Source organism: Panulirus ornatus, chromosome 40 (genome assembly GCF_036320965.1).
Source record: "Panulirus ornatus isolate Po-2019 chromosome 40, ASM3632096v1, whole genome shotgun sequence".
Classification (NCBI taxonomy): domain Eukaryota; kingdom Metazoa; phylum Arthropoda; class Malacostraca; order Decapoda; family Palinuridae; genus Panulirus; species Panulirus ornatus.
Genome location: NC_092263.1, coordinates 12,804,053 through 12,827,841, shown reverse-complemented (window position 1 = coordinate 12,827,841; position 23,789 = coordinate 12,804,053). Strand labels below are relative to the sequence as shown.

The window sequence follows — 23,789 nt, the reverse complement described above, 5'->3', positions numbered from 1 at the left end:
ATAATTCATAAAATTGAGAGGATGTAATATTCTTTGCTTTACTCTTGTATGATTAACATTATGTGGGGTGAGGTTAAGCTAGGCGTTACATTACCTTTACTACTGGAGGGAAATTATAATTATACAGTTCTCAGTTGCAACTTAGTATAAAGAAAAATATAATCATCTGTGGAACAAAAGAGAAACCAGCATTGATAATTTCATCAACAGGAAGAGAAAATGATTGGAAGATTGTTGTGGTGAAGATGTAGGGATGGCTGATGGTGGAATGTCTTTGAGATATAAATGTATTCAGACCCAAATGAACAAGAGAGGCAGCTGAGAAGAGAGAAGACTGAGAATTTCTATGTGGAAAGATTAATATAGGTTAAACTTTGTTAAAAGAGTAAAAGTTTCCATTAGATCTGAATAGGCCGCTACTTTGGTAACAGAAGTGATTGCCAAAACCCCACACAATCTCCAGCACATTGATCCTCCCAATTACACAGTTGCACCACGGGCAAACTATGAAGTAAATGTGTGATAAAACACCGGCGCCATTTTTGATATTTGATAAATTAAGGTGACTATTAATCAAGGGAGTATTGTTTGATGAAACATTCAAACAAATGTCATTGCTTCAGAGGGGTGATGAAATGGAGAAGAGGATTTCATTGGTCACAAGGTAAAATTCCGTGAAACAGCCAATTAATAAGAAAACGTACAAAATGTAGAGGTGTACTAATATGTAATAGTAATACTGACAAACCATAGATGGCGTTAAACCTTAAGCAATGCGCCAAGATATTGAGAGCTGTTTTTTACCTATTTTTATTAATAAAGAAACATTTACGAGTCAAAGCTCATCTAAATCACCGTAAACTTCTGTCATCTAGCAACTGACACAAGACAATAAGCTCAAATGAAGCCATCATTCCTCAAAATAGCTAAAGAATCTATTGAAACCTTGGGGGAGGGCCAACCCATCTAAGGGCTTTGCAAGTCATCGTACGGAGGAAGAAACAACCTTTGACATTATAATTTCATAGACGCTTCAGTCTCTAAATGTCGCGTCTTTTATCCATTTCTTTGAACAGAAGGTAAACACAGTGAGTGCTCAGATCTTCTCGTAGGTAAAAGTTGCTGGATAGGTCATTTGAAATACTATTTTTTTTCTACTTTTGAGGCGAGGTCAAAGACCCTTGACATACGTGACCATAGCTCACGCCACGGACGGAGGGTTGATCACACTCGTCCATTGGCCCCATACAAGTCATCCCCTTCATTATATATATATATATTTTCTTAAAGCTTCAGGTGGGTGCCCTTTCCAAGGGAAGAATATATTGTGACCCCGTTGGACTAGTGATAAACAAGTTCCTGCCACCATAACCTAATAGGAAGATGACCTTTGGTGTTATTTCCGTGAACCCCTACAGTAGCTGATGAGTCTTAGGGGAGTAATCATCGCCACGTGTTCGAGAACCGACAAGCTAACTAAGGCGATTACTGTAGGTTCCCCACTCTAGTTATGTCTTTTAGACATCGTTAGTTTAATTCATTCACTGTGGATATCCAGTTTAGCCCCCCCCCCCCCCACACCACCACGAGAGACTATTTTTGGAAGTGGATGACCAGTTTAGCAACACATTAGCACCCCATTTTAGATACTGAAGTGATTTTGCTTCGCAGTGGTTAGCTTTTAAGGTTAGACATGTGGACATAGGCTGTGGGGCGTGACTTTAAAGAGACCATCATATTAAATTCTAGGACAGATAAGGTGATAGTAGTGAGGGCTATGAATACCAGGCTAAACATAAGTTCATTTAAAGTTATACCCCCTAAACTGCAAATTTGCCAACACTTCAATAATAGCTCCTAATCATACTCACCCACACTTATAATCATTGCAATACAAACACCAGTGGAATGTCAGAGGTAGTGTAGATGTGGAGCTAAGCAAGAATTGATAATCAATGTAACTCTACATAATTATCATCTTTTAATACTAACATTGTGTTCTATAGTGCTTACAGACTCTTATAATTGTTGAAGAGCTTGATTGGGAGTGTTGTATTAAATAATATTGAATAGGACAAATATGACGTCACTAGAAAATTAGACAATTGATTTGTAAAATATCAACGGAACCTTTAAAAACCTCCCTCTAGCAGAAGTGATGGCAGAAATATAATTGAGTTTGGTATATTGTGAATAATATTGAAATTCAAATCTTGATTGCTAAGGTTAGGTGAAATCTTCCTTTTTTCCATGATTTTGTTTTACGAGTGTATTATCATAGTTTTCCAGATACACCACCATTTCCTTGTATATTATTGTTTAATGCAGTAATCTATAATGCGCTCATTCCGGAGGTGTTTTTGTAATCAGAACATGGTAAAATTTTTATTCTCTACACACTTAGTGTCAGAGTTTATGTTCTGTTAATATAGAATATGTTTATCAGTACTGTATCAACCTTTTCAGCACTGTCTAAGAAACATGAGTACAGCATCATCCCAACTTTCCCAATCAGGAGAGAGAGGAAAGTGTACCTTCTGCAGGATTTGTGACGGACTTGAGCCTAGCAACATTGTGCATCAGGTCAGTGGATTTTATTAACCCATAGGATATTTACAGTAGTGTTATGAGAAAGGAAAAACATTATGAAAATTGATTGCATGAGACGATTTGAAAATACTGTAAGACCCGTCAGTTATATTTTTTTCATTCCCGGTTGCTTTTCCTGCTTTATTGATGTGCCATTGTCATCATTTACTTTTGCAGTGCCCTGGGCTTAGTATATTTACAATCTCCTTTTCATTTCCACTTTCTGTGCCTGCCACTGCTTATTAATAGATGAATGATATTTCTGACTTTCTTCTAGCTAGACTTTTGTACCAAGAAGGGGTTTCTTACCATTTTAACCATCATCAAGCAATCCTAGACATTACATTCCAATGCATACTGGATTATCCTCTTGCTGTCAGTTAAAAAAATGGGAAAATTTCCTTAAATCATTACTCTCTTGTCCCTCTCTATATTTGCCATTGACCCCATCTGTTTTTCTTAATTATGGGCTTCAAGACTGATCATCTTAAAGAAAGTTCCTTGTCCTTTTTGGTGCACTCTAATGTTCTATAACTGGTATTCCTAAATAAGGATAACCAACATATTTAAGTCCTTCAGGGTATTGGAAGGAAGATTTGTAGTATGAGGTGAAATATTCTTTTACTTCATGGCAGGATGAAGAATTTGTGGTTTTCCCTGACATACGGCCAGCAGCACCTCACCACTACTTGATTTTACCTCGCCATCACTACCGAGATGCCAAAAGCCTTACAGAGGAACACATACCTATGGGTAATGTTTCACAGAACTTACGGTTACTCATCTTTTAAAATCATATGTCAGGTTTTCTTGTCTGTGTTGTTGGGGTTTCTCATTTCAGCTCTTCCAATTTGATAAAATTTCTTTTTCATGCATAATATGTACGATAAAAAATATCAGATACAATGACGTAAAGATCCTACAACTCTAGGTTCTAATTCCTGTTGAGTTGTACAAAATAATCCTCATAAATTTTGTCAGCTATGTTCATATAGTGTATCTTACGTTAAACTTTTTACCTTATATTGTAACGTGCTTTCCAGTTTATTTGTATGAAATTATGCCATTCAGTAAGTTATTTTATATTCAGAAATATTTTGCTTACTTTCCCAGAATTGCTTGTTTCACAGTTAGTCTTCAGTATCATGATTATTCTGTATTCCGCTCCACAGGTCTCTGTCCATTTTCCCATAGATTTCTCAACTATCATATTTGCTTTCCCCATTCTTGCACTCTGGAAAATTCCAATATTCTGTCTTCTGTTGCATTACGGAGTTAAACACTAGTGCTCTTCTCAAATATTTCATGAAATTTGTATCAAAATATTTTGCCGTGTTTCAATGCAATTTCCCTCATTTTTCATGGCAGTGGAGAAAATGGTGTCATTAAGTAAGGAGGTACTGACTGCCCAGGGTGGGTCCCCAGCTACGGCCAGACTAGGGTTTCATTGGCCTCCATTCCATAGTATCAGCCACCTGCATTTGCATATTATTGCCCCAGAGGATGAGATGGGATTTATAGCGCGAGGAATCTTTAAAGCCAATTCATTTTGGTTTGTAACGGTAAGTGTTTAGTACTCTTGATTGGCAACAGTAAGATATTGGGAAAGTTTAGTGTTGGTTATCATAATGCTGAGAAAGAATTAAAGAGTAGGGAATATATTGGTTGGCTTTGCTGTTAATTAGAATCACAAACTTAAGTTATATAAAGTATATAAAGCTATGGATGGGGAAAAATTTCATATGTGGCTCTCATTCTGTTGTTGATTGCTTAATGTTTTGGTGATGTCAGCACAGTGCATCATATCACAGTTTATCAGATAATGTTAATTTATCACAGCCCTACTACCACAACTTTCCTGTTCCTTATTAGTATTCCTCATCCTTGCTTCTCTCTCTTTCTTTTTGAGTTGTTACATCAAGTGGTCTCTATGATTAATTTTTTCTGGTATTTCAAGAGTTCCCGACCTAGTTATGTAAGTGGTAAGCAACTGTTGTATTTATAATACTTGGACCACAGTGTAATGATTTAAGGGTGCAGATTTGTTGATAGCTTGATAGAAATGGTATGTCAGTAGCCATGATGGAAAGTTTATGGAAAAGACAGCCCGAGTTGCTCTGCCCTGAATGATAATGATGTAGTCTTTTAAGCGAGAATGGATGAAAATGGACGAAAAATGTTTGAGTTCAGTATATTCTACAAAATTAAATAACCATAGTGAGAGTACCTGATGCTCACTAGTTATGGAGACTATTGCCATGGCCACCCCTTTGAGAGAGTTCCAGTTGGGAACAGGTGTCGAAGATATAAATAGATGTAGATACAGATTGACAGAGAACCTTTTTTCCCTCATAAACAGATAAGTGATTGAGAGCAGGAAAATGAGATCTGAAAACCCTTACCAGGATAGGAAATATTAAATATTTGAAAGGACAAACTACCTAAGTTTGTGTAAATCATCAGTCAAAGAACAAATCCTGTTTTGCAAACTTGCCGAAGTTGAAAACTCACTAAAACCTAATCCCAGGAAGTATGAAGTTTTTGTTATTGAACACTTTCTGTGAAGCCAGTTCCCTAGCGCAGCAAGGAAATATACATACCAATTTTTCCTTTTCATTTCTCACTGCCTATCTTCAATTTTTCACTTAGTCTCTTTTTATTTGTCAGCTTGTACTTTTAGTCTGAGTATATCTAGATGAGACTTAAAAAGAATTGTGCAATATTAATCATGTACATTCTATACTTCATCAGCCTGAAACGGTCATGCAGCGACTTCAAGGAAAACTCTAGTAGCAAGAAGCATTTTCTTAATTCATTTACTGCCCTGTATGGTACAGAGGTAATGCAGCTTGTTTTGGCACAAGGTAATATTTAAAAGTTACAAGGTACAGGTCTAGTTTTGCAAGGCCCCCTTTCACCAATTTGTATTGATACAGGCCTACTATATTTTAAATGTTACAAAAGACTTGCTGTCATTCATTAATGCTCCAGTGCAAGACCTTAGTATTACATGAGAATGCAAAACTAGAAATGGAATATATGCCTTATGATGCAAGATCCACTTTGACAGATGTGCTAATGCAAAAGCTAGTGAAATACTCGTACAGATGTGATCTAAGATCCACTTTGCAGTTATGTGCTTGTGCAGATAAAATAAGAAAAAAAAATGTCATATGTTAAAAATGTCCCAATACAAGGCCCATTTTAATATGACAATTCAAAACCCACTATCATGGATGTGTACTGACAGAAGTCCAAGTAGAACAAAAGTTTTGCAGGAAGGAAGATATCATAAGTCAGCGATGAAGCACAGTAAGGGGGCAGATGTGCAAGATTTTCATTTTATCTCTTGAATTTGTTCAGATTTGATAAATTGAGAACCTTGCCCTTTAAAGCAATTTTGTGAAGAGTTGTAACAAACTTTCTTACCAAATATTTGAAGAACTATGGCCAGTACAGGTAATAATTTATGTGGTGCTTTTCTTACTAGTTTTAGGTGTTCAATTTTGATAACTAGCAGTGGATTCTTTATGTAGAGCAAGTTGTTTACCTAGCCAGTGATATTCATATCTAGTTTTTGATATTCTGTTTGTGTAGTGGAGATAAGATTAACATCAGATCTCTATTTTGAGATGTCAAAATGCTAGTGCTACTAGTCTTGCTTATATTGTTACTGCAGCCCTGTCATACTACAAAACAGATGATATTACCCCCATGAAGAGTGCAGATTGAAAAATTTGGTTACTGGGACATCTGACATACAAATGGATAAAGGCTAGGTGTATTCGCGGAATGTTATAGGTAGTACTAACTAGGCACTGACTATATAAGATGAATTTGCTCTATGGTAATTTCTTTTTAAATCATATTAATCTGTAATATTAAGAATAAATCCTTCATGGTATGATTGTTCAAAATGACTGATGAAGGTAAAAATACTGAGAGAATATAATTTCATATATCTTAACACAAAATTAAAGCAAAAGTGGACACAAAAATCAGAAATTATATGTAAAAAACATACACTGAAAAGATACAAGCTGGAGACACATTATGCACATGCACACATTTGTCATGCAGAACTGAAGGCAAATATGCATCTCTTTTATTCAAGTAAGGATAAGCTGTGTACATTTCTTCTGGAATTATTAATTTTATGTTATTGCATTTTATATGTATATATAGTTTGTTAAAGTTATTACAGTTTATTGATGGATTGCATATATTTTTTAACATTCAAAATAAACATGTTTATATTGAATGAAACACGAGGTTTTCTTTACCCCACCTTAAAAAGGAACATTTCATCTTTTGGACAGTCACATTAATAGATTATGGATATGATGGAAAGAAATTTTGTTTCTTAAAAACGACTGTGAAATTAAAAGATTTTTGCTTAAATCATGTAAACTTTTAATGTACAGCTTGGCGAGACATACATCAAGCACTATTTTTTCCCATGATTTTTCATTCCTCCATTCTTGCACCTCTAGTACATGATCAGTCCTGACATAATTTGATACCATTATGCCTTATTATTTGTATCTCTTTCCCTACGCCCAAGTCATCAATACCCTATACACATTCTTTGCCATATCCTAACACTTTACCTACTAATGACTTCCCAATTACATGTACTATAATTGGGTACCTATTCCATAGAAAGTCTGTTTTGACATTTAACTTCAAGCTTTCTGGTTCTTCAGATCTGTTTAACTACTTTATGAGAATATAATGCACCATTTCTCACAACAAGCTTCGTCGCAATCCTTAATATAGGCAATATCTGAACCTGTCATGGTGCAATCTATTGGTACAGGGGCCATATATGGAGCATGAGTATGCATGGTTGTAGATGCATCTTGAATACTTGGCATTCAAGTTTTCTCAGTTGAAAGTGTTATCATAATAACAGCCTTCAAGACCCTGGCAGTTGAGAGGACTGTTGCTCAAATAACCAACCTATCTTGCAATGCACTAACAAAGGCAACTTTGTTTAAAGTGTGTGAATTCATCAAATGGTCAGTAAAATGAGGTGAAAATCACATGCTTTGGGATTACTGCATAATTTACATCTACAATGATGTCTGGATAGGACACAATATGCTGCTATTTCCTCAGTTTGAGTCTTGGAAAAATTCTGACCTCATTGGAAAAAGGAATGAATATGATAGCAGAGCTGCAGTATTTGCAGAGATAGATTAATTTCCCTTTGCTGTGGATATATCACTTTTAGAGGAAGAAATGGTGTTTCAAGTGCTTTTCATTTTATCAAATTCCCTTAAAATAATGAATTGATACTGCATTCCATTACCCATTTTTGATATGAAACTTGGAGGTTCAACTTATTCCAAATATAGTGTTGTTAGAATATGTTTGATAAAATATCCCCACACAAGATACAGAATGTATCATGTATACAACAAGAGTTTTCACTTTAATGATAAAGAGAACAATTCTCATGGGAATGCTAAATTCTTAGAATACTGGAACACAACAGCAATGATTCTTCAATAAAGCTATGTATGCTGTAAATGATTTATTATGGGGGTAATATGACCTTATTTATGTTTTGAAACAGTCTTCAGATTCATCGAGCTGAATTAGTTCAGCATCAATGCCAAGATTCGTTATTAGTGCTTTAAGAGTCAGTTCTTCTTCTCCAGGGTCTTGAGCCCTCCTTTCTCTCACTTTCAGTCTGAGGTCTTCTAGGGCTTCCTGACATACCTTAAGCCACTGATTTGTTACTGTGTTGAGATCTTGTGTTTCCCACTTTGTACGATACACCTTCACCATCTTCAGCTTACGAAGTACCTCCTCTTTTTCTCTTATCCTGGCATGTACCTTTTTCAATGTCTGTTGTATTTCCTGATCTTCCTTTGGAATTTTGCGAGGAACTTTGAGGCTTGCCTCCAAGTTGGGACTTCCATCTACCTCATGGTCTGATTCAAGTGGGCGTTTGCCCTTTTCTGGTGGCATTCTTTAAGTGATTCAGGCACTATCTTGATAAAAATTTTAAGGAAGAATAATCTAATAGGCCACTTATGATATCAACTTATACCATAAATCTCTCCACAAAGGCAAGTGGCATACGCCAAATTTTCGAACTTCAAATCTAAAACAGTTACAACATCTGATTCTGTGATTTCAAGCAAAACTACAGCTACTGAAACTGGTCCACCATTTAATGGAAGACGTAAACCCTATTTCTTTACGGTCATCATCATTTATGGAGGTAAGCATCCATGATCCTGAAAAAGAGCAAAATTAATGAGGTAATCAGGGGAAAAATATGAACACTGTCATCTACAGGTTGATATTTCTCACTAACATGCTTAATTTTATATCATTATAATCACATAATCACAGGGAGAGTTCCTAGATACAAGTTTCCTTTAATCAATCATATCATTCATGACCAGTTTTAGCTGAACTTGATAGACACCTGTTCATGGGAACTGCACAGACAATATATTGTGGAACAGAGACAAAACATGAAATTTTTATCAAAGAGTATTTCATTACAAACCAATCCTGACGTTATTTCTGTTAGAATTGAAAAAGTAATAGTGCTAGAGTGCTTACTTGTTTACAAACATACATAGCAGCAAACCAGCATCCAATGTCACAGCCTCGTACAAAATCTAAAAACGAATTTCTCAATGCACAAAACCATTCCAAAGTAATCATCAGTCAGATCAAATACTGACTTTTTAAACAAATAATAATGAAAACCCAACAACATTACCTTACCATTCTTGAAACAAAGGGAAGGGGTAATTGTTTACTTTCTTTAAGCCACTTTATTTTTCTTCATATCTATATACATATAAGATGCTAGAAAGGAGCAGTTCCTAAGAAGAAAATGATTTAGTTTATTTCATTATGATAATATACAAGTGTATAGTGGGGAGGGCTATGGACGTTTGGATATTTAGAGTGTATGAATGGGTGGAACCTGTTGAATCCTTGAGAACTTCAGCAAATCTAACCTAACATCCCTATGCAACTGACATATGCCTGATTTGAACTGATATGCCTGAAATGATAAAAAATGTTAATACAGTGGTCTCATGATTACATCCAAATACTGGATGCCTGCATAAATTTGTACATAATCAAATATGTACGAGTTTACTTGAATGCATGTCAGTGCACAAACTTCATCATGGGTGTTACCATGCTCTGTCTGCAGAAAACTTACACCTCAAATGGGAAGTTATCCTTGGCAAGGTTGTTTTACTGTCACTGAATGAAAGGAGTACGATCACTACGAATTGTCAAATTCAAAGGGGTCCATCATTTCCCTGCAACTCATTATAATGCTGCCTTGAAGCTGCAGGAGACCTATGAAAAGGTTTTCATAAGTTCTGCTGACTTCTTGAAGCATTTAACCCATTACATTAAAAACCCCTATATTCACTGATTTTCCTAGCCCTCCCCACTGCTACCATGAATTAAATATAATGAAAAAAATTTACTTAAATCACCGTTTTCATAATTTACTCATTTCTTCCATCGTATGTAATGCCCTGTGGAGTTATGATATCTGGCCTAGAGTGATCATGTTGCATGTCTTAATAGTGAAGGCAATAATGCAGCTGTAAGGAAGGGAGGCTGCATACTGCTGACCTTAAAAAAAAAATGGAAACACTAAAGCAGTGATGTTTCGTCTTGAAGTATTTGCACTATCCTTACAAGAGGACTGTTGTGTGCTATTCCTAAAAGCGCCCCAAAATCTTTCATGGCAAGAAGTAACTCAAGAACTTAAATCTCTATGAGACTGAAATATCTTAACCTACTCCCTCTGGAAAGCAGGTATAAGGGACCATTATTTATACGTATAACGATTCTTAAAGACTTTTTCCCTCAATCCTCACAATGTAAAATGTAATGTAAAATAAGGTAAGTAAAGGTGCCTTCACTACCATTAGAGAATTAACTAAAGAACTTAAATCTCTATGAGGCTGAAATATCTTAACCTACTCCCTCTGGAAAGCAGGTATAAGAGACCATTATCTATACGTATAACGATTCTTAAAAACTTTTTCCCTCAATCCTCACAAAAACATTCTACTATCATGATGGGCATGGCAGACTACTGCAATGTAAAATAAGGTAAGTAAAGGTGCCTTCACAACCATTACAGAATTAAACAAACTACTACGACCAATTTTTTTCAACGCCCAACTCAAAATTTGAAACCACAGGTAACTCCAATTACAAAACCAGGAAAGAATTATATAAATTCCTTTATGGTATGAAGGACCAGCATATTGTTGAGGACATATAGGAATGGATGCTATCACCTTAATGTTGGATTAGTTGGATCATGGTATCAACAAAGACAGTTTGAGGCCAAAATTCATGAAGAGATAATTAAGACGTCTGTTGGTGCTCCTAAACTGGTATTACAATTAATAATCAATGATAGAATAGTGTCAATATATCAATAAAAACACTACAGTCTTCTAGATAGGTGGTGTCCGTCAACTACGAAATAAACTAATGTTAACTGACTAGTTACACCACAATGACAGTCAGTCATCAATACCAAAAAAAAAAAGTATATATCAGATGGTATAAATACTTACAATTTAACCGATCGCAGTCAATAAATTCGTCCAAATTCGCTTAAATTCCTGATAGTCTTCACCACAACTTCAACCATGATAACGTAATTCGCGCCGAGTCCACGCTGTAATGTTGTGATGGTGACGTCATGAATACCGTACATCTCAACGTGATTATCGTACTACAACGTGAAATTGTTTAACGATTCATGACTTGTCTGATGATTCACCTCAACTGATTGACTTAGATTATGTAGGAAAGTTTGTAAAGAGACGGTGAGGCACCTAATAAAACAGTTTAACTGGTAATTATAACTTAAATGGAATCTGAAAATTGAGGTCCACCACCTCCATGTTGATGAAAGCATAAGAACATGAAATTATAATGTGAAAATAAGAAATGACATCTACCAAAAAGAAGAGTATAAGCTCGAGAAAACAATTTAGTTAAAAGGAAAAACAATTCAACTATAAGGAACTACATTGTTTGCAAGCAAACAAGCATAAAAAAGGAAACAAATGAAGCACGAACTAGAAGCAAAGGAAAAAAAAAAAAAAGAATAAAATCAAATCCTGGATAACCAACAATATGAACGGAGACCGTTAAGTACAAGTTAAAGTAGTGGTACTTTAACTGTATTGGACTACCTTGTATTGAAAACCGCTACTTTTGAAGTGTGATTATGCTAATTGTCATCAGAAGAATCTGGAACCTTTGAAGCCTGCTGCCAACTGGTACAGTGACGGTACTACTTTGACCTTGCATTATACGTCTCCTAAATAAAGTAGGTTCAGCTCATTTCATCCAGCTCAGTGTGTAGCCTGAATAAATGTAATTTGACCTGACTGAAAACATCTCATCCTTAATCAATGCATGCAGAGCGATGAATACTCTCAAACACAGCTTCGTGCGAATGATTTAGTGCTTTTTTTTTTTTATCTATTATTGTCAAGATAATCGTTGATAATCTTCATTCTTATACATTTTCTCAGCAGAAGATAAGTTATCTCTGAGTGGGACTCGTGGATAGTACCGGTGTCTCCCACTTGTACTGTAGACAAGGTTATCTCAATCATTCGCTTCCTAAAGTGAGATAGTGTGTCATTTTAAGGGTTTTGACGAAGCTAATAAGTATTTTATTAATATTTGTGTGTAATTTGTGATCCATCTGCATGCCTAGAAAGCACATTTGTATCACCCTCCACCTATGAGTTATAACAGAGGTATATTCTTGCTGTTACCAAGTCCAATTTAAACACTTCATAATTAAAGATAACATAGTTTAAAAACAACAAAAAAATATGTATATATAGACATATGTTTAGAACTGTACAGTACTGTAATACAATATTATGGCATATGATGTTATAACGTTGGTGCTGCACCTTTGTACTCCTACAAAGTAGCCTGTCACCTATGCTGCACTGCACTGCACTGCAGTCACTTGTGAATCACCTCATTTTGGAAGAGTGGCAGTATGATAGAGTATTGCTGGCAGGGTGCAGAGGACAAGGCCTCAATGATGCATTTCTATCACTTACATCTTCACACCATCACTGTAGAGCCTGCAGCTGCTGTGATACTCACCTTAATAGGTTGAACAAAATGTTATGGATACTCAAAAGCTTTATGCTGTAGTTGGTGAAATGGTAAATATCTTTTCAGCTGCGTATACTCAAAACCAAGGCTTTTAGAACTGTGGTCAGGTTCCTGCCTATGTACGTGGTGGAGGGGACGAGATGACTTTATTCCTTATAATCAGTTAATTCTCTGAGAGAATTGGTAGAGATCACTTTAGAGTAGAAAGTGAAACACCTGTGTATGAGAACCCATGTTTTAGGAAGGAAGCCTTTACCTAAGCCTTTTTAGGGAACCTATTTTTGGTGATTAGCAACAGAGATATTTAGTACTGCTTTTAACTGCTGTTAATGATACCTAAGTGTTGAGAATCAAACTTTTTTTATCACTGAGGTTGCCAGTCTGGAGCAAATGGACTTGAATGTGCCAGAAATAACTCGTAAGGCATTTTTTTTCTTTATTGTACTTTTGAGAAGGTTTTTCTTTTCTGCAAACCTCCTCCTCGATGTTGATATCCCTTCATGGCTTATCTAATAGAATCCTGGAGAGAATAGTGTTGCGATGTATGGAAAGAGGTATCTTTCTAGATGATGTCCCATGAGCATTTTTTCATCCAGTATGTTGTTACCTAATCTTTCTTCCCCCGTCTTCTGAAAAAACTTTCTGTTAACCTAGGGTGATCACTATTAGGTTGACATCTGTGTTGTGAGAACTGTTAGGCAGGTTGGTACCAGCAGGCAGAGGATGATAATGACATGGCTGAGTGGAGATTGCTAATTGGTCATTGGGAGAACCTGGGCCAAGTCGTAGGCTGATTTTGCCGGTTAGGTGAATGGTGAGGTGTAAGAGGCATTTACCTCACCAGAAGGAAGGGGGTTAAAAGGTTTCCATATTTTGGGGCTCCAAGAGATTCTCTTAAGGATTACAGTGCACAGTACTTCAAAACTCACATGATTTTCTAAGACTGAATGTGGTCTCTGTGTAGTCCAGGTATCATCAGTCTGTATCTTTTTACTTTTTCCATGGTGTCTTCATAAGTTAGATTCTGATGCTCTTCTTATGCTTTATCGTACTTGTATTATCTACGCACAGTTACTTGATAACCCTTTCCTCAAGTTATTTTACAGTTTTACTGGTCTTTTCACTTTCAGATTCTCTTATCTCTCAACCATAGCCTTATCACTCATATGGCCCATTGCTGGGTCTTGTAAACAGGTCGAACTTGACCTTTAAGTTATGAGTAATTCTATCCTTTATGTTACATACACTCTGCATGTACTTTCACCTTCCATTTGTGAGAGATTTGAGAAAAAATAACATTTATTTTGCAGCATGGAACGCTGGAGTGGTCGTGTAGCATTAGTGACAGGCGCCAGTTCTGGAATTGGGGCTGCAACATGCAGAAGGCTTGTAGATGCAGGCATGAAAGTCATTGGTGCTGCAAGGAATTTTGAGAGGATTCAGGTGAAACATCTGGACTATTTGTAAACCTTTCTGAAGAGTGTATAAAGTACACATGCTCATTTGGAAAACATGAATAGACATAAAATATTGAGGCTTGGACACAGTGAAAGAAGGCCCTAGTATGAATATTATGTAGTAAGAAATAAATTGCCAGAAACTGTGTAAGAGGGATTTTGGGATGATGTCATGCTTAATCTGTTGTTAGTCCCACAATAGGAGAATAGGAAAGGAAACCAATTTTTGGCAGGTGTAAGAATGACATTGAAGTACATGGATTAGGAAATACTGAGCAAGCTAGTCACACTCACCTTTTCTATTGTTTCTTTTCACAAGGCCATAGCAAAGGAACTGGAAAGCAAACCTGGGTCCTTAACTGCCATCAAGTGTGACATTTCCAAAGATGCTGATGTCTTTAGTCTCTTTTCCTCCATCAAGCAACAGTTTGGAGGTGTTGATGTGTGTATCAATAATGCTGGGATGTCTCACAACCATAGCCTTTTGGGTGAGTATTTAAAAAAAAAAATCATGCTTTTCCTTCATTGACATAGAAAGATATTTACTTGTCTTTTGTACATTTTAGCAGGTTTTGTCCATGTAAAGCAAACCCATGCTAGTGTGTTTGTTGAGAATTTATAATATGAATGCATCTGTTACCTGTACTTTTAGGATCATAAATACTTCAGAAGTATCATGGTAGTCAGCTTAGCAGAGTATGTGCTTTGAGTTAGAAGTTTTATTTTTGATGATGTTTCTGATAAAGATGGAAATGTTTTTTCATTTTCTTATACTACTGTGAAAGCTTATATTGAGTGAACTGTAAAATTTTCAAAATTTTTAGGGTAGTTTGTTGTTGGTTGAGTTGGTCACACACTCCATTTAGATTTGCCCTGGGAACATAAGCATTTTGATTGTGTAAGATATTCCTCCAGTTGTTGCACGCTTGTACTGTAGGAATGGACTAAAAAAAGAGAGGCACAGCATAGTGGAAATATTTGAGGAGTTGGTTGATGAGAAGAAAAGTTTGGAAAAAGCAGAATCTAGATGAAAGTTGCATAAACGGAAGAACAAAGAGTGTAGAATATAGTGGATCATCATCCTGAAAATGCAGGCAAGGTTTAGCATCCTTGTGTATGATCAGCTATCCACAAGTATCAACCACCCACACATTTTTATTAGTCCTTAAATACACACTAAAAGATAGAATGCCTACACAGAGTTTGAGGATACTTCACAAGCTTTTTGGTTGCATACGGTAAGTTAGATTGCATGCACTTTTGTCAACTGTTAGATTGTGACGTTGGAGCCTCAAAGGCTCGTTTTCTTTTGCAAATAGCTTGGCGTTTCAGCAAATCAGAATTTGCCATTTATAACTTAAGTTACAGTAATTTTTTTTATTATGAGTATGTTTCCAGTATATTTATGAGTTTTTGGTCTAGGACACAACTATATTTAGTGGTCAGGATGGCATGGGATTACTCAGTGATGAATCATAGTCTACCATACCTGCATCATCTCAAAATTGTATATCTTTTGCTTTTCACTTGTTATAATCATTGATTTTATTATTATTGTTACTATTGATATCACTTTTTTCTTTCTTTCATACTTGTTCGCTGTTTCCTGCATTAGACTAGGTAGCTCTAGATGAAGAAAAGGCCTCATACGCTTATATCCATTTGTTAGCTGTGACATATATTGAACCAAAACCACAGCCACCTGTTCATAACCAGACCCCTCAGACCTTTTTTGTTTTACCCCAGCTGCTTCATAGGCTCTGGTTCAGTCCATTGACAGCAAGTCACCCCCTTTACACTGAATTAGACTATTCTATTCCATGCACACCTTTCACCCTCTTGTATGTTCAGATCCCAAGCACTCAGAAAATCTCCACTCCATCCATCCATCTCCAATATGGTTTTCCATTTCTCATTGTCAACTCTTTGTCTGATGCATATATCCTCTTTATCAGCTTCTCTTCTCTCAATTTTTCCATGTGTCCAGATCATTACAGAAGACCCCCTTCAGCTCTCTCAACCTTACTCCTCTTATTACCACATCTTTCTCTTACCGTACTTTTACTTACTTGATCAACCCTCCCCACACCACATATTGTTCTCAAACATTTAACTTCATACGCATTTGCCCTCCTCTGTACATTGTCATTTATAACTCGTCTTGCATCCTTACAGCATTTTGAGGACTACTATACCTTAAAACATACCCATTTTTGGCCTCACAGGTAGCGACCTTTCTTTCCACAATGCTTGTCAATGCTCCCAGAACCTTCACCCCCTTACCCACCCCACGATTCACCTCTGCATCCTTGGTTTCATTTCCTGTCATGTCCATTTGTAGGTATTTAAACACCCCACTTCCTGCAAATTTCTTCCATTCAGACACACACCCATAACTAATTTGTCTCCCAGCACTGCTAAACCTAATAACCTAACATTTATTAACATTTAATATCAACTTCCTCCTTTCAAAAACTCTCCCAAACTTAGACACCAACTAATGCACTTTCTCATTTGAATCTGCCACCATCAATAAACAATTGACTCTTTCCCAGGCCCCTTCACCCTCTACAGACTGCATACTTGTCCTCTTCAAGAGCCTTGCATTAACATCCCTCACGACCTCATCCATAAACATATTCTAAATAGCCTTGGTGACATAATATATCCCTACTACAAACCCACCTCGCCTGGGACCACTCGCCCTCCTGTCTGCCTACTTGCACATATGCCTTACTCTCTTGATAAAAACTCTTCATTGCTTCTTATAGCTTTCTTTCCTCACCATATATTCATATTGCACATCTGTCAACCCTGTCTTGTGTATTCTCCAGATCTATTAGTGCTACGTACAGATTCTTTTTCTTTAAGTGTGTCTTGCAAACATCCTTCAACACAAAGATGTGTTCTATACATCCTGTGTCACTCCTGAAGCCACATTGTTTCTCTCTGGTCTGATGCTCTGCGTGTGCCACCACCCTTTCAGTCATAACTCACCCATCCATCCCTATTTTTGGGTGCAACATGTTACATGGAATGCCTTTTTCTTATACCAACGTGTAAGAATACAAATGGCATACTCATGTAAAATGCTTTTAGTCCATAACAAAGCATTCACTGCCTTGGTCTGTCTCCTTTCTGCAGTGAAAGGAACCATCAGTAGGTATAAATGTTTTAATAACTTAATTTTTTGCTGAAAGGTTAGTGCATCTTTGCATTGTCTAAAGTTTCTTGATGTACCATTTTGATAATCAGGGTTTTGATATGATATGTCATGTTGTATGTAGAATTCTCATATATGGATCAACAACAGATGGAACACCGGAGGAGTGGCGTGAAATGCTGGATGTCAACGTTGTGGGACTGTGTTTGTGCACCCGTGAAGCCGTGGCATCTATGCGTGAACGAAATGTTGATGATGGACAGATTATTCATATAAACAGGTGAAACTTATTTGCAAGACTTTTAAAAGACTATAAAGAAGACTTAGCCATAATCTTGTTTGATTTTTCTAATGAATTAAGTATTTGAATATATGAATATAACTGTATAATGGGAAAGAATTACTGAGGAACTGGTTAAGGAATTTGTGAGAGTTTTTAGCAAAAGAGGATAGAATGGAAATTGGGTTTAGTGACAAGCAAGATGACTTTGCTTAAGAAAAGGCATGATTCACAGAAAGTTTCTAATATGATTTTTTTGTGAGATGTTAGTGCAGAAGCTGGGTTGATAGACAACTTTGAAAAACAGGCAGAATGCTGGAGATTGAAGGGGAACAGTGAAAAAGAAAAATGCTCACTGTTGGTTGTGATGAAGCACGGTCTTTGTTTCATATATTTTCTATAGGGTTTGAAAAGGAAGATCATTTTGAGATTTATGTAGTTCAGGGCATGTCAGTGCCAAGAGACAGCTCTAGTCTTTAGAGGCTGCAAAAGTATTCCAGGAAAGAAGAAAAGTGTAATGTGATGCATTATGAAGTTTGAATGTCCTCCATTGAGAACAGTTGCTGGACAATATGGTGGAGTGCAGGGGATGATGTAGACAAGTCTTGCATCCCTCTGTCTCCCTACCAGTAGCCCTCTTTCCCCCTTACTTCTCTCCACCTCCATTTCAAGCTCTCATCACAGTGTTTTTTGATAAGTCTACTAATTATCATCTGCATTCCCTGTGATATGGTAACATGTGTTGAATAAGATAGCTAATGGGGTGGTGTAGATAACCTTTGTGCCCTTCCCTTTCCCTCCCAATAACCCTCCATTGACCCTATCCTCATCACCATGTTTCAGCACAGTACCTTTTTCAGTAAGTTTTCATTAAATCTCATCTAAATTACATCACAGTTGAGTGTGTTGATGTATATGGGTAATAAGCTGAGTTGTTACGTTGGGAAAAATTTGGTCAGAAACGTAAACTCTCTTATAGCACAGTTTTCAGGGGTTCGACTCATGGTGGATCTGACTTGTAATAGGTTTTCCAGAAACATAACCTTAAGTTGAAGCCTTGCTGTAATGATTTTCTGAAAATGTAATGTAACTATTGAAGTAGCTCTCAAATTTACTTTTAAAAACCACTGATTGTCATAACATTGATTAACTGGAGAATTATGCTTCTAAGTATGCAGAGTAAAGAGCTTCAAAAGAAAGGTTCCTACTGTTTTCAAGGACTTCTTTCTAAATGCTCCAGCAATCCAAGGCTACTTCTTAGGTGAGACTGTACTCCCAAAGATACAGCTTCACCAGAGGTGACTTACCTCGAGCAGGTGGATTGCGAGAACACCTACTGAAAGGTATAAGTATTATACAAGAAGTACTCTAATCATATTATAAAAATGATTAATTAGTATTTCATATATGTACTCCAAACACATACATCTAAAATGTTGTGGACCTTTGCGCCTGGATCAATGCCTACTCATTGATAGATTACACATTATACACTGATTTAAATATATTATGAATCTAGAACTCATCTTTGTTTCTTACTGTTCCCCAGTATGTCTGGTCATCGTGTCACACCAAATTTTTCAACCCACTTTTATGCTGCCACTAAGTATTCTGTGACAGCTCTTACTGAGGCGCTACGGCAAGAACTTAGAGCTGCAAAGTCACACATTCGAGTTTCGGTAAGGATTTTTGCCTGATTTACTTTATTACATGTGTTTTAGCTAATTGATGCTTACATAATTTGTGTAGTGCTTTGTTTAACCCTTTCAATAAGCAACTGACTTTCTTTAGCTCCCTCATTGTGCAGAAAATAGCAAAATCCTTTTTTTCCACTTTATGAAAAGAATTACAAAAATGTAAAACATCTTTTTTTTAAGAATTAACACTTAACCATTTGTAGTGAAGAAAAAACATTATCTAACAGACTGGCTAATCCTGTATAAGCAAGTTTCATTCGCCTATATTTCACATTCCTTTTTTATTCATAAATTAGGTGCAGAAACAACCAAACCAATTTTTTTCCAATGAATGAAGAAATTAAGCATTTACAGTTTAAGAAACACACTGTTTACTGGATTGACAAGTCCTAAGTGAGAGTGGCCAGGGTGTGACAGTGGTTGCAACATGTGGTAGTGGGCATTCCTGACATGATGAGTCCTTAGAAAATGCATGCAATTAGCCATTGTCCTTGACTACACTTTTTTTTACCCACTTATTTTAACAAACTCCTATACTCTTTTCAGTTGAAGAATATATATGAATTTTAGGTATTAGATTCCCATAAAGCTAGGAGGACAGTAGGAATCCCAAACCTATCTGCAACAATATATGGGGCTAGTATCATGATGTCTTTGTCTCAGGTCTTTTAGCGATGGACTTAAACAAAATGGTAGCAGATTGAGTATCACAGTTTTGCAAACATTCTTCAGTTCTTATCACCCTGAAATGAATGTGTGTGAAAGACTGAATTCCACATCAACACATCGAATTATCAGGCAAGTTCTCATCAGCAGTAGTTGAAATGTACAGGGCTTGTGGAAAATGGCATTCTTTTTTTTTTTTTTGAAATACAGTATTTGACTTCTGGAAAGTAGACCCCAAACATGTCCACATTATTGTGGATTTGGAACTTGTATAAATGTATCTTTGTGCCATATCTGATCTGAATTGGTTGATGTGTAAAAGCAGTTTAGCAAAATTTTTACCAATTAATTTCTTAACCTAAATCAGAATAAAGGCCTGAGTCAAGAAACGTAATGAATACAAAGTCTCAGCATATTGGACCAAGTTATATGTGTGCCAAATTGCAGTAACGTTGATTATAATTGAATATTCTTTTTTTTCTGTGAAAAAGTTAGGCAGTCATTCATGTGTGGAGCAACTAAACTTTGAATTTGAATGATGAACTGGGCATATTTTCCTGCTTAAAGTTGGGTGAAGAAAGGACTGAATGAAAAGGACTCTCATGTGAACAGGAGATTTGATAGAACATACCTAGATGATGGTGTAATCTGTAATTTCTGCTAGAGCCATTTTGATGTATAGCAAGTGTTAGATATGTCAGTGAATCACACAGTTTTAGGCAACTGAATAACATATGCCAAAAATTTGCTTTCAGGCCATCAGCCCTGGTTTAGTTGAGACTGAGTTTGTTCCAAGGATGCTTAAAGATGAAGAAGCTGCAAGATGTATTACTTCTCAGTTTGTTTGCCTACAAGCTGATGATGTTTCTTCCTCTGTGATTTATATACTATCTGCTCCACCACATGTAGCGGTAAGATTTATCTTTATATAGATTCAAAAACCTTCTTAACTTTCGCAGCTGGTTTTGTAATGATGATTATGGGCACCATTGGTACAGTTCAGTGTCTTGGCCAAACAAGGTTGACATGGTGTTATATACTGTGGTGTATAGTAAGCTGGTCTTTATCCTGTGAAAGAGGCTGGCAACTCTTGTTCAATTAGATGAATTTTTAGCTTCAGCAAGACAATTTACCATGACCTTGAGGAAGAAATTCTAACTTAGTTAAGTTGGTAAAATTAGCTACACACGTAAATAGAAAAAAGTTGTTATAATTAACACTTGTGTTAATGAAATGTTGTGGTTGTGTATTAGCTATTGTTAGGTTTTCCTTTTCTGTATGTAATACCATAAGAGGCTGAACAGTTGATGACTGATTTTCTTATTCATGTTTACCATTCAGTGAATTTTTACAATGTAGCCCATACATAGGTCATGATATATTTAACTTTTTGAAAACCCCATTCTTATTGACATAGGATGGATCTAATGCATACAAGCTTGCACCTTTTGTGGACTTTTTTTTTAAAATGTCAGCCTTATTGTGGTCAACCAGAGTTACTGCTGTAATGAGTATCACACCATTGCTTCTCATTTACCATTATGTACTTAGCAATTGCAGTAATTTTGTCCTTATTCAGTGATAGATTATTAGAAAGGTGCGTTTATGTGCCTTTAGGATGGTATGGCCAAGTAGATTGTGAAGCATATGATAGGCTTGTCAAGTTGATTTATTGTAGTTCTGCACAGAGGAACATACGAGGAGGAGAGGTATATTGGAGAAAAGATGGAGAGTTGCAGTGAGAAGATTGATAAGGGTTAGGGATATTTCAAATGATGATGCTAGAAGAGTGCTTTGGGATCAGATGCATTGGAAACATTTTGAGAATAGAGGTGGTGTGATTGGAGATGTTCTTACTTAACAAATCTTCTTGGTATGCAAAGTGAAGAAGTAGAAAAGGAAGAAAAAAAACATCATTTCTAAGAGTGTGTTAGTCTATGTTGCACTGCAACATGCTAGAAGTGGGCAGAGGATGTGTATAAGTGATTTCAGAGGATATATGTACCGTAGCTGATCCTTCCCCTAGAATTGGGAATTGAGTTGATAATGACGGTAGTTGAATATATAGATGCTTCTTTTTTCTATAATAATGGTTAATTTTCTATTAAATTCAGTCAGACTCCTTTAAAGGTAAGTGTTTTTTACACATTTTCAAATTTCAGAAAAGCCTTCTTCTGTATCATTAATCTTAAATGACAGTTCTAAAGTTGTAATGACATCTTTTCATGTCTTCTGTTTAACATAATCTTTTTAGAAATGTATGAAACAGCAAAATGGCATAGATATATCAACATTCATTAAACTTTATGAGAATGACATACCTGTTTAGCATGAACATGTAATAAAAGTCCTAGTTACCTGCAGATAAGTTCATCCAAGAAACGTGTACCCTTAACATGACCCTACTGTGTGAATTACAGTTAAGTGCATGGACAGTCTACACATATTTTGTATTAACTTCATATTAAGTCTCTTATGTAACTGAGTTAATCTATCTTAGTTAATCTATCCGAGTTAATCTATCTACACGATTACTCTTTACCTTGGTATTCTTTATTGCTTTACAGGTTCATGATATCCTCCTCAGGCCAACAGAGCAAGTGTCTTAATCCTGATGGGAGGTAGTAACTACTTTCCTCCCGGTACGTTATCTCCTGGAGCATCATTGGCAGATTAACAAAATCTGAATAGCAGTAAATGAACAGTATTGTGTGGAGGAGTAAATTATGTTTGAGATGAAAATAGAATAATCTGTGGATTAAGCTTTAATCCTTTCTTTTTGTTAATGGGAATAAGAACTACTATTCTGTATACCATTGCCCACTTTTGTTGACATCATTATGCACTTTTGTAACTCAAAATGTATGGATTGTGAGAGTTGACTTTAATGGTACATCAACTGAAAATTGTGGTTTTAATTTGGGGTGCTCATTTGTATATATCATTATGGATCTTAGTTAATGGGAAGTTCAGATAAAAGGTTTATACTGCTTTCTTGATGCTGCTGATCTCCCAGATTCAGTGTCCTACAATGGAATAGGCTATGCTTCAGATCACAATAAGTAGATCTTTGACTAAAGTGTTAATGTTTTTTTTTCTACTGAAAAGAATATGTTTTGATTTTATAATACCTTTCTTTTTGCTGTTATTATGCCACTTTATTAATTTTGATTTTGTCAAAGTTACAAGCTGTGTTATTCTGTCAGCTGACTCAATTGAACCCCAAATAAAATGAATAAGAAATGTTGTTTTTAGTGTGTTGTACCTATATATCATTACATATTTGATATTACATATTTGAGAAAAGGTCCAGGGGTAAGAGCAGGCCCCTTTCAGAAAGGAGTCCAGGGGCAATTGTGAATGAATAGTTGTTTATCTGTAAAGGAAGTTCTTGACGGAGGTGCTTTAGTATTCTTTTTGGCTAAAGATCAAACAGGTTCATTTTCCACCTACTTGGATAGACTTATGTTTACTTACCTTTCAAGTAGTTATTACTCATCCAGTAATGCCCAAAACTTTAAAATTCAAGGAAGGGTGAAGCTACATGAATATTCACAATGAATATTCACAAGTCTGCTCATACAGAATAGAAGCCATACAAACGTTCACAGTGCCAAAAATCCTTCTCCAAGAGGAGTGGTCAAGTTTGGCAAATATAAGTTCACACAGGAAAGAAGCCACAAGAACTTCACAGTGCCAAAACACCTTCTGGAAGAATGGTCTAGTGTGATGCATGAGTAGTCATTCAAGATTGAGGCTACATG

The 23,789-nt window shown here is 36.1% G+C and overlaps 3 protein-coding genes across 9 annotated transcripts in view; 2 read left to right on the top strand and 1 right to left on the bottom strand.

Annotated features, from left to right (window-relative positions):
• The window catches only part of LOC139761422 (uncharacterized), a 63,076-nt gene extending 51,794 nt beyond the window's left edge, over window positions 1-11,282 (bottom strand). The window contains exon 1 of the mRNA XM_071685587.1: window positions 11,184-11,282. The gene's annotated coding sequence lies outside the window, so the exon portion shown is untranslated. The remainder of the gene's footprint in view (window positions 1-11,183) is intronic.
• On the top strand, window positions 948-6,855 carry LOC139761424 (adenosine 5'-monophosphoramidase HINT3-like). Of its 5 annotated transcripts, none has more exons than XM_071685594.1 (5): window positions 948-1,079; window positions 2,467-2,583; window positions 3,225-3,342; window positions 3,958-4,151; window positions 5,341-6,855. In XM_071685594.1, exons 2-5 carry the CDS (start codon window positions 2,482-2,484, stop codon window positions 5,377-5,379), a joined length of 453 nt encoding a protein of 150 aa, XP_071541695.1. In that variant the 5' UTR covers window positions 948-1,079; window positions 2,467-2,481; the 3' UTR covers window positions 5,380-6,855. The 5 variants fall into 5 exon arrangements, with proteins under 5 accessions (XP_071541695.1, XP_071541694.1, XP_071541693.1 ...); XM_071685593.1 differs by lacking the exon at window positions 948-1,079 and adding an exon at window positions 1,135-1,296; XM_071685592.1 differs by lacking the exon at window positions 948-1,079 and adding an exon at window positions 1,332-1,490.
• Window positions 11,283-11,806: 524 nt separating the features above from the next.
• Window positions 11,807-23,272, top strand: LOC139761423 (dehydrogenase/reductase SDR family member 11-like). Of its 3 annotated transcripts, none has more exons than XM_071685589.1 (7): window positions 11,807-11,947; window positions 14,073-14,205; window positions 14,539-14,707; window positions 17,533-17,662; window positions 19,212-19,341; window positions 20,781-20,936; window positions 22,593-23,272. In XM_071685589.1, exons 2-7 carry the CDS (start codon window positions 14,074-14,076, stop codon window positions 22,632-22,634), a joined length of 759 nt encoding a protein of 252 aa, XP_071541690.1. In that variant the 5' UTR covers window positions 11,807-11,947; window position 14,073; the 3' UTR covers window positions 22,635-23,272. The 3 variants fall into 3 exon arrangements, with proteins under 3 accessions (XP_071541690.1, XP_071541692.1, XP_071541691.1); XM_071685591.1 differs by lacking the exon at window positions 11,807-11,947 and adding an exon at window positions 12,041-12,251; XM_071685590.1 differs by lacking the exon at window positions 11,807-11,947 and adding an exon at window positions 12,246-12,386.
• Window positions 23,273-23,789: the final 517 nt, after the last annotated feature.

Coding starts and splice junctions, on each gene's coding strand:
- LOC139761424 (XM_071685592.1), top strand. CDS start 1,425: ATGAGTCTTAGGGGAGTAATCATCGCCACGTGTTCGAGAACCGACAAG. Junction 1,491..2,466: donor AGCTAACTAAGGCGATTACT/GTAGGTTCCCCA, acceptor CAACCTTTTCAG/CACTGTCTAAGAAACATGAG. Junction 2,584..3,224: donor CTAGCAACATTGTGCATCAG/GTCAGTGGATTT, acceptor ACTTCATGGCAG/GATGAAGAATTTGTGGTTTT.
- LOC139761423 (XM_071685589.1), top strand. CDS start 14,074: ATGGAACGCTGGAGTGGTCGTGTAGCATTAGTGACAGGCGCCAGTTCT. Junction 14,708..17,532: donor TCACAACCATAGCCTTTTGG/GTGAGTATTTAA, acceptor GATCAACAACAG/ATGGAACACCGGAGGAGTGG. Junction 19,342..20,780: donor AGTCACACATTCGAGTTTCG/GTAAGGATTTTT, acceptor ATTTGCTTTCAG/GCCATCAGCCCTGGTTTAGT.